The sequence below is a fragment of the Haemaphysalis longicornis genome, unplaced genomic scaffold, assembly GCF_048455015.1.
Source record: "Haemaphysalis longicornis isolate Haplotype H1 unplaced genomic scaffold, Haemaphysalis longicornis Haplotype H1 scaffold_7, whole genome shotgun sequence".
Taxonomy (NCBI): Eukaryota; Metazoa; Arthropoda; class Arachnida; order Ixodida; family Ixodidae; genus Haemaphysalis; species Haemaphysalis longicornis.
The window spans coordinates 96,797,714-96,808,512 of NW_027526422.1; the positions used below are offsets into that span (position 1 = coordinate 96,797,714).

General features: G+C 51.7%; 1 protein-coding gene across 1 annotated transcript; it reads left to right on the top strand.

Annotated features, from left to right (window-relative positions):
• Positions 1 to 4,744: 4,744 nt before the first annotated feature.
• On the top strand, positions 4,745 to 5,848 carry LOC144144655 (innexin shaking-B-like). The gene has a single exon (XM_077676181.1). It carries the CDS (start codon positions 4,745 to 4,747, stop codon positions 5,846 to 5,848), a length of 1,104 nt encoding a protein of 367 aa, XP_077532307.1.
• Positions 5,849 to 10,799: the final 4,951 nt, after the last annotated feature.

The window sequence follows — 10,799 nt, forward strand, 5'->3', positions numbered from 1 at the left end:
TCCCTGCGTCCTCCGTACGACCCTGATCTCAACCGAGAAGTTCAAGAGATGTACACTGAACGCATATAACGCATAAGACTGCGATTATTTGCCAACGCTTTTCGAAGTTTGACCTATGCTACCTGTAAGCGGTGCTTCACAAACAATGTCACGAGCAGCGCGCTGACCGACACAAGTGGATTGTTCAGCATTTGTAAGTAGCAAACACGAGGAGCCAAAAATGAAGGAAGCTAACACTAATGAGCAAGACTTGAAGGTAGCGAAGCTGTGCGCAACATTAGCGTTTTTCTTCCTGTGCCCAGTCGACGCGTGTAGTAGCTAACTAGGCAGCGGGTCGTAGCTGTAACTTTTTTTTGAAATAAATTCTCTTTTTGAACGATTAACACACTGATGAGTACGTTTTTCGCGCTGGCCCATGTTACGTCACCGCCTGACCAAAATACGTAACTGCCGCGCGAAACTGGAAAGTATTTCAATAATAGTTCTCCTTTTTTTGTCGGCTATAAAACCATCCTTCGGGAATGTACTTGTGCTGACCGATTATCCAGAGGCTACGTCACTTTAACATAAATACTACTGGCATAATTTCGCTAATAAAAATTCAGCGCATCGATTGGACCTTTCAATTTTTGCTTGCACGTTGCAATGTGGGCTACCTGTTACACCGTGTTTAATAATATTTTTTTACGGACGCATTTTCACTCTCCGACGCTGAGCCATCATATAAAGAACAGTCACAACTATTCCCCATTAGCTCTAGGACTAACGATCGCGCAGAAACTTTTAAAGCGTTGTGCGCCAATAGGCCTGCAGGAAAGCCAACTTTCCCTGACGATGACGATGAATGACCGTGGGTGATGTCAAAGGTTTTTCCTTTACAGTCGTGGTAAAGCACCACGCCGTAAGCCTTTTCGCCACACAGGCTTTCCATGATTATCATTTATGTACATGTACCCTCCGAGTCCTATAAGTGAACCGTGTGCGTCAAGGCGTTACAACTTTAAAGCTGAGCTTTAGTCTCCACACTGATGCCGTTGTACGACAATACGCCCTACAGGAAAGCCAACTTTGTCTGACGATGATGATGAAGGATCGTGGGGGAAGTAAAAGAAAAAAGCGCTTCCCTCGGCCGCAGCGAACCTGGGTCCTTCGCGTCATGAAAGCTGGATATATACCAATGCTCCATTTCGGCATGGCAGAATGGAACGGCAGGCAGCAGGTATTGATTGGCGCCGTACATCCCAAACCCAAACGATAGGCCTACGGAATGCACACCAGAGAGTTCCTGTGGGTATTCTAGACAAGCGGTGTGTACCACTACACTAGCACATACTCGCAGTGTAGGATTGGCCAACCAAAGAATCCATCACGAGAAAGGTTCGTGTTACACCGTCGTCGTCGTCAGACGGAGGCGTTCCACACTAGTAAAGGCCACACTATTCAATTTCAATGTCTCAATACGCGTAAATTTTCACACTACCAGTACTACTTAACTTTTAAGGGAAAGCGAAATTCTGAACATAAAACTAACAAAAGATGGTAACGATAGTGACTCCCTCCAAGTGTTTGGCGCTAGTGGCCCTTCCGCCTCTGTTTCTGCTTCGCACGCAGCGTCGCTTTCCGTTCAGCAACGAACAGAAAAAAAAAAAAGAAAACAAATTGGCCGCGTATCTGCTCCTTTCGTTGCAAATGACGTCAAAAGACGATAGTCTTTATCGGCTTTGCGAAGTAAATGCCTCCCTTCGCTTTCCCGCTCACCTCTCATGTTTTTCCTCTTGCGTCGCGCTCCTCCCAAGGTAAAGACGTCAAAGGTTTGCTTAAAGGGACCCTGCAACACTTGCCATCGACTACTAGTAATGTGTTTTGGGATAAAGTCTATTGTCCCAGAAATCTCCTCCCGCAAGAACTATGAAAATCCGTTCACAATTAACGAAACTACGCGCGATGAGAAATCGCGCATAATCGTTCCCTCTCAATTCGACCGCGGAACGCGACGAAAGCTGCGCGCTCTCTCCCGGAGAGGGGGGCGGCTCGGGGCGTTCTCTCGGCGGCCTTCGATATATCACATGCCGGGTAGTTTTCTCCTTTTCTCTGCAACGCGGAGGGGCCTATTTCCAGTCTGGTGCCACAAAAAAGCAGGCATGGGTGCCTGCTCGCAAGTGCGCGCTCGGGCTGGTCGGGCGTTTTTGAAGCAATAAACGTTTGTAGTCGAGTGGTCCCGTTGAAAAGGAAGTATTGAGCTCGTCACTCAAACTCCGCGCGCACTCAAAACACAAAAGAAACGGCAAAACTGTGCCTACAGGTTCAGGCATAGAAGAGGTTCGTACACAGCGATGACGACGACGGAAATGGGAGAATCTAGCCGCGAAGTTGACCAGTGACAGCCGTTCGGGTAGCCATGGCCTATGTGACGTCCCTTAGGCCATGCATAATGAGGACAACTGAAGAGAGAGCGGTTGGTTTTTCCGCTTCTTTCACATCGATTTGCGCGCTCACCGCTTTACGTGTACGTGTAATATTTGGCTCAGGTATTCCTGGCAGTCTAATCTAAACGTCACGCAAATTTACTTGCACTGCTCAAAGAGTGTTGCAGGGTCCCTTTAAATCATTTCAAATTTCCCGCGTTCCACTGCTCCAAACCGGGTGTCTCGATGCGAACGCTGCCGTACGGCGAAGACGAGTGTAATCGAGGCGCCCTAATTCAACGTTTATAGAACCGCGTTTCCCTACCCCACGTGCGTTGCAAGCAGAACGTGAAACCTATCTAGTGGAACCTTGCGTAACTGTTGCCGGTTGATTTCTTAAAATGGCGCCAGAAGCTATAGTGGCGCGGGCGACAGCAGGCGACGGCGGAGTGAATTCTTTTTAAGTGCGATGCACTTCATAAGCGACCCCGAACCTTCCGCCGTCCGCATTGCTCCTCCTCCTCTCCCTAGCAACGGCGCGAGGAGCGGAGAGGAGCGTCTGTAGCAACGGCGCAGCGACGTCACACCCACGTGACCCGCGTGCGCTCCGTCTCCCGCGCCGTGGCTGCGCGCGCCCGCGCCGGCTCCCGCACCGCTCCTCGCGCCGTGACGTCACACTCCCACGTGACCGCGCGCTGGCTCCTTTGCGTCTGCTCCCCCTCTCCTCGCGCCGTGACGTCACATGCTCTGCAGCTGGCGCGCCTCTCCCCCCGTTAGGTTTGCACTCACCCTCGGCGCGCGCCTCTCCCCTCGCCTGACAGCTCCCCCTCGCCGGTACTGCGCCTCTCAAGGCGATGGCAGAATTACTACGCCGTGTACTCTCGGCGCAAGAAATGCATTCGCACTTCCTCACGATTCCCTTCGGGGAGGTGGGGGCAATTTTTTTTTCTGCAGTTGATGCAGTATTTAATTTCGCAAAAGTCAAACATGTTTGATTTTTTATAAAGGAACACTGCAAATATCACTTCTGTATTGATTTGTTGTCTCATATTTGCGTAATGTCTTGTTCTTTTTCAACAATGTTGACAAGTATGAACATTACACCGGACCAAGACGGGTAGATTTAGCGGTGACTATATAAAACTATTGCGCAGACATTGTTTTGCTTTGGCCGGGTGGCTGAATCGAGTCACAGACAGACAGACAGACATACAGACAGACCAAAATTTCTGGGTTTAAGTAGCCCAAGAAAGACTATCGTCTTTAAAATCTGACAAGTGTAGCGTCATCGCCATTCTTTATCGCCTTCCTCCCTTCGTGAACTTCGTTTGGTCCCGGTACCTGGACATGCAGGTATCTATCTGGCTTAACGAATCGGCGGATGCTCTCGCGGGAATGGCATTGGGCGGTTCAGTAGTAGAGGTTATGCCGCCCATTTCCCTCATAACTTCGGCTCGCTTCCGTAGGCTGTGCTTACTTCAAAGTCTGCCTGATTCTGCTTATGAAGACTCGGAGCTCGAGCACCTCCGGCACTCAGGAAGTGTAGCGTAAGCCAGTCACGAGCTTGCGAAGTCAACCTCACTAGCTTTCGCTGTCGCATGCCAAATTTAAATTATTACTTGCACTGCTCTAATCTGGCCCTGTCGCCGTTATGCGCCTTTTGCAAAGAACCAGAAACAATCGACCGTTTCTTCTTCTCCTGCCGACGGTTCTCCTCGATAAGCCGAAGATACTTAGAAAGTACATGCAGCCGGCTAAACCTCCCGCTGTCTGCTACAGTTATTTTGTCATTCGGGGCGAAGGAACTGGGATTCTGCCACGGGGATCTTTGCAGTGCGTTGCACTAATTCATTCTGGAATCAGGCCGTATGCCGTGCTAGACATCATTTAGCCCTACTGGATTCCCTTGTCAAGAATATGCGCGTCCCAGCTCACTGCTTCGTCTGTACCACTTTCTTCGTGTTTCTTACTTCCAATTTTCATTAAATGGTGTTCGTTTTTACCTTTTTTTCTTTCTTTCTCTAATCTCCTTACTTTTATTTCTCTAGTCATTTACTGCTAATCCATCCTAATATTTAAATATTTTTGCTCCCCCACAAAAAGTACCTAATTTATTTCGGTAAGGCGCCCATTTCCTGGCCAATCCCCCTGAGTAGGTACGCGTCATTTCACTGGAACCACCACCACCACCCTCACCTCACTCACGCGCCTCACGAGCATTTCCCCGAGCTCGCCCCTGACGTTCGCCCGGCTTCCGCCCTCCAACCCATGAACACTGGGTTCAAGCTCACCTTATCAGGTTTAAAATTCTCCAGCCTTGAAACTACGGACCCGGAGCCATGCTTAACCTCCTGGGCAACCTGCGCAAGCACTTCAACGCGCGACGGGTTCACATCGACGGCAACGTGTTCCGCCTCTACACCAGTGCCACCGTGGCCTTCCTGCTCGGCTTCTGCACTCTGCTCACAGCCAGGGAGTATGTGGGAACGCCCGTCGACTGCCACTGCCAGACGATGCCGACCGGTGTCGTCAACTCGTTCTGCTGGGTGGAGTCCACGTTCAGCCACCGGAGCCTCTTCAACGCCTCGTACGACGACAGCGTTATCTATCCCGGTACGGGGCACAGGCCGAAGGGCAGCGGAAGCGACGACCGGAAGTACCACACCTACTACCAGTGGGTCTGCTTTCTCCTGTTCGCCCAGGCTGTCTGCTTCTACGCGCCCCGGTGGCTATGGAAGACCTGGGAAGGCGGCAAAGTTCCGGCTATCGTCGCCGCCCTCGACATTCGTGCAGCCGTGACGCAGGATCGGGCCGAGGTTCGGTCCCAGATGGCCGACTTTCTGGTGGTCAGCCTGAACCATAACCGCTGGTATCTGGTCAAGTACCTAATATGCGAGCTGCTCAGTGTCCTAAACGTAATCGTCCAAGTTGCCTTCACGGATTACGTTCTAGGCGGGAGCTTCCTCACCTACGGCTGGGACGTGGTGCGCTGGCATCGTGGTGAAGGTCGCGAGTTTGTGAGTCCCGCCGTGATGGCCTTCCCTCGGATCGCCATGTGCACCTTCCTCAAGTACGGTCAGTCCGGCACGTTAGAGAACCTCGAGGCAATTTGTGTACTCCCACTGAACATTTTGAACGAGAAGTTGTTCGCCTTCTTGTGGTTCTGGTATCTGCTGCTCCTGTTCTTGGGCGTCCCGGCGGTGGCCTATCGCATTCTCCTCTTGGTGAGCGCTCCACTACGTCATCGCCTGCTGGGCTGGCGCTACCCGGACAGCCAGCGCATCTCGGCCGTCGTGTCGTATTTGTCGGCCGGCGATGTTTTTCTGCTCAGCCTCGTAGGCCAGAATGTTGACTCTCTCGTGTTCAGTCAACTTGTGGCCGAACTCTCGCGTAGGCTGGTCAAGGTGACCCCAGCTGTACCGTCAGCTCCACCTTTGCTTTAGAAACCTACATCACCGCAATTGCAAGAAGAAAGGCTCTAGTGGTGCGTTTGATCGCAGCAAAAACTGCATTGCTTGCTTTTTTTTCAAGCCTTTCTATAAAGTGTCATTTCGTGGTATTTATGCCGCAAAAAATTCAGTAAACAGCTATAAAGCACTGTCTCAGCCACCGTTTGTAGTTACCTGTGTTGTGGTAAACCTGTACCAGGCTTAACTAGAAATTTTAGGATTCAGCTGTCGCTGCCGGTTGTTCTGTCATAAAAAATGAAAAACTAACAAAAAATATAAAGCAAACACACAAAAGTAAATAATTTAGTTAGTGGTTATCACATAATGAATCGGTTGTGGTATATTGAGGAAGTCGCGTTTACAAAGTTTGCTGCTGTTATTGAGTCATGCGACAATTTGACGTGCATAGAAATAAATTGCGCTATTTGCGTGTTTCCGTTCATATCTCGATCATGTGCTGGTACAGTGTATTTGCGCTCACCCCGTCGCCACGGCAGATTCTGTGGCACTTACGAGCCGACTTAACACAATGCTTGTACATAACGGCAGTTTTGTAAAGATATTGTCGCGTCTGCATCGGCGCCTTCACTACATAGCCGCTGTTTCCCCTGTGGGTATGTATATGGACTTTGTCGCGGTGTACAAACGGACCTCCGAAGACGACGGCGATGAAGTGTGCGTGCCTGTACTTTGGTCGCCATACTGGTAGCCACCACCCGGTGCTGTCTCTCTGTTTCACCTCGCTCCCCCCCCCCCTCACCCTGCACTATCCAAGGAAGAAGAATCGCTGCTCCGCAGACTACAAACCAATACCTTTCCTCACTCAGTTCGGCTGCATCGTATGTTTCCAACGCAATACTCTGCTGCATGCCAGTTTTGTTCACAACCCGCAACTGTAGCTCATATTATAACACAGTGCATGTGTGTGCAATCCCAAACTTCCACCTCTCCGATCCCCTCTTCCCACCCCTGAGCTGTGGGAGAACCTGGTGACCAGCGACCATCTGGACGTCCAGCAGCTCCTGGAGTCCAGAGCGAAGGCTCTCTGCTCACTTGATGGATTCCCGGACTAGGGAACCACTCCCAATTTAGAAAGCTCGAATAAACGTTTCTGTCTCTCTCTTTCACCTCGCAAGTTAGGCACGTCGCCTAATAAAAACTTTGCCACCGGGTGGTAGTTAGCAATATGGCGACCAAAGCGCAAGCACGCACACTTCTTCGTCGTCGTCTTCGGTGCTCCGTTCGTAAACCGCGCCGCATTCCATGCACATACCCAAAGGGGGAATAGCGGGTATGTCGTGAAGGCGGCGATGCACACGCGCAATATATCACTCATGAAGCACCCCGTACATACATCAGGTCAACATCATGTTGACACGCTCACTGAGGCCGTGAGACTCTTGTTCAGAACCCACTTCTCCGAGAAAGCTTTACGATACCCTGCGATAGTGAAAATTGCATTCGTAATAGATTTGCACTGACAGCTGTCAACGGTACAACTTGGGAACCTTCCGTCCCTAACGCGTTTCGGTCTCTGAATTGCGCGCTAACGAAACGGGGGTGGTCTTGCCCCTTGCTAAGGAAACTATGTTGATCTAAAGCATTATAAACTTGTGCTAAATGGTGCGCGTAAACAGAATCACCAGAACACTAACATGATGATCATATGTGTGAGAATCACAAGTTCATGTTGAATAGCAGTTCCTAAATTCGTCGGTTCATTTTCCCTGTTATGAGTAGATGCCGAATGTTCCGTAGGTACCATTATTAATCTTGGAACTTACAAGGACAACATCAATCCTCAGCAGCCATCACAAAAAGTCCGCTTTTCGTGATTATGTTTTACGCGCCGACGCTACACAGGTGATGAGGCGTGCCGTGGTGGAAGGCTCCGGATTAATTGTAACCACCTCGGGATATTGAACGTGCGCCAGAATCTCAAACACAGGGGCGTTCTCACACTTCACCTCCAGTAGGAAAACGGCCGCCGTGGGCGGGAATTGAACCCGCGTCCTTGTGACGTCAAGGCGGTCACGAAGGAGATTACAACGGACGACGACAGGATAGACGGCGTCGACAGCCGGCTAGCCCACATTCTGGAGGACAAGCGCTCTATACGAGAACAATGAAAATGCAAAGAGTTTGCAGGAGACTGCTCAAAAAGGTGGCTGAACTCAATCGCAAAATCGAGGAGCACAGCCGCGTGCTCAGCGACCAAAAATGGAACGAAATTGGCAATGCTGCAGACGGCCAAATGCATAATAGAAATACTTGGAATCTGTTTCGTCACCTCTTGGACGAAACCAAGACAAAATCTCACCAACGGGACAGACTAGCAAAAATTATGCACCGGGAAATCAAAGAAAAGGGAGCGACGGCGGTGGCGCAGCAGCTACTCGAGAAGTACATCCCCGACTCGCCGAAGGTCACGCACGGAAACTATCGAGGCAGAACGAACGAGAAATTAGATAGAAAAGTCAGTGTGGCGGAAGTAGGAGTGGCATTTCAAGAGCTTCACAGCAGGTCGGCGCCGGGACCAGACAGGGTGCCCAATAGGGCGCTCCGGAACCTGGACGAAGCGTCGATGGTAGCGCTGACCAAATATTACAATGACTGTTGGAGTACGGGAATCCTGCCGAAAGAATGGAAGAGCTCACGGATGATCCTGATCCCCACGCCGGGAAAAATCACCAAATATAGACAACCTGCGAACAATCTCACTGACGTCCTGTGTGGCCAAGGTGTTCGAGCACGTCCTGATGGCACGGTGGCAAGATTACCTCGAAGACAACGACCTCTACTCCGCAACGATGATTGGGTTCCGACGGCATCTCTGCACACAAGACGCCATGCTGCAGTTGAGACACCTAACCATCGACAAGGACACCCGAGACACCAGGGCTGTATTGGGGCTCGACCTACAAGGAGCTTTTGATAACGTTAACCACTCGGCAATACTCGAGCAAGTTTCGAGGTTGGACATGAGCAAAAGGTCTCACGAGTATATCAAGGGCTTCCTGACGGGGATAAACGGCGGTGGCCATCGCCGGAGATGTTGAGACGAAAGCCAGGGCGATCGGAAGCCGAGGCACGCCTCAAAGGTCAGTGATCTCGCGGCTCCTGTTCAACCTGGTGATGATCAGGGTCACCCACCAGCTCGCAGAGGTGGAGAACGTCGAGCATACGATATATGCCGACGATATCACCCGGTGGGTCAAGGGAGGTAGCGATGCCCAAGTGGAAGAGGTCCTGAAGAAAGCAGTGAGGACCGTTGAGGGGAGACTCGAGGGCACTGGCCTGAGATGCTCACCGGGTAAGCCTGAGCTGCTTTTGTACAAGCCCAAAGACAGTCAGCGTGAACAACGACAAGAACGAGACGAGATTAAGATCTACACCCAGGACGGGTCGGTGATCCCCAGGGTATCCGACATCAGAGTACTTGGTATGCTTCTCAACGAGAAGGGCAACAATGGGGGCACAATGGAGAAGATCGCCGGCAAGGCGGCCAGCGCCATTCGGCTCATGAAACGAGTTTCCAACAGGAAGAGGTGGCTGCGAGAGCAGAACCTCATACGACTAGTGCAGTCATTCGTCATGAGCCACACAACATACGTGGCGTCGTTTCACAAGTGGAAAACCAACGAGAAGAAAAAGCTGGAATCGCCCATCCGAAGGGCGTATAAGACGGCCATTGGACTACCCGAGTCTACAAGTACCGAGCGACTGCTAATCCTGGGCGTACACAACACCTTGGTCGAAGTCATCGAGGCCCAATGGGTGGCGCAGCTAGAGAGGCTAACCATAACCAAAGCAGGCAGAAGAATCCTGCACAAGCTGGGATACAACTACCATGAACAGCAGGGAACCAAGACGCGGCTACGTGGCGACACCAGGGACAAAATCCAGGTGGATGCAGTCCCGTGCAACATGCACCCAGAATACAACGAGGGCAGGTGGCGAGCACGGGCCAAGGCGCTGGTGGTGCTCCACGCCGGGGACGCTGGAGGCCGCTACGTCGATGCAGCAGAATACTGCAACGAACGTGGCTTCGTGGTGACGGTGGTCGACGCCGAGGGCAACCACCGAGCGGCGGCCAGCGTTGCAAGCGGGAGACCCGAGGAAGCAGAGGAGGTGGCGTTCGCGCTGGCCCTCAAAGATTCAGGCTGCACAACGGTCCCGAGTGATTCCAGGCAAGCTGTCAAAAACTTCTCCAAAGGCAGGGTTTACCCCGTAACGGAAAAACTACTGCGAAGACAACCAAGCCTCATGGCGAAGACGAGAATCAAGTGGTTCCCGGCACACGCAGGGACGGTGTCGGCACGTGCTGAGAACCACAATGAAACAGCACACGCTCGTGCACGCGAACTCAATAACCACGCCGAGGAAAGTGGCGGAGAGCATTTGTGGCACAGCACACGAGACCGAATGACTACCTACAAAGAAATTACTTAGGCCCATCGACTTGCCAGACGCAAGGTCCCGCCGCCCTGCAAAGGATTGAGCAGGGAGCAGGCGGTCATCTATAGGCAACTACAAACAAAGACGGTCCCGAGCCCCTTCCTAAAGCACAAGATGTACCCGGAGACATACCCTGATGCCACCTGTCGGGTGTGTCGCAAAGCTCCAGCAAGACTCGAGCACGTCGTCTGGGATTGCCTCGCATACCCGGACGAATCAAACACAAGAACGATGCCACCTGCCCTCGAGGAGGCGGTGCGGACTGATGACCAAAATCTCGGGCTTTCCAGCGAGTCATCGTGGTGTTGGCCAGGCAGGAGGACCCCGGCGACCCGGTGACAGGGAGCGGAGGACCCCTAGCCGGGTTGACTACATCTGCGGTGACGACTCCGGCCAAGTCATGGAGACCTAGCAATAGAACTTCATTCGCAGGCCCCAAGGAAGTTTTTCCAATCCAATCCAATTAGGCTCAGCAGCACAACGCCTT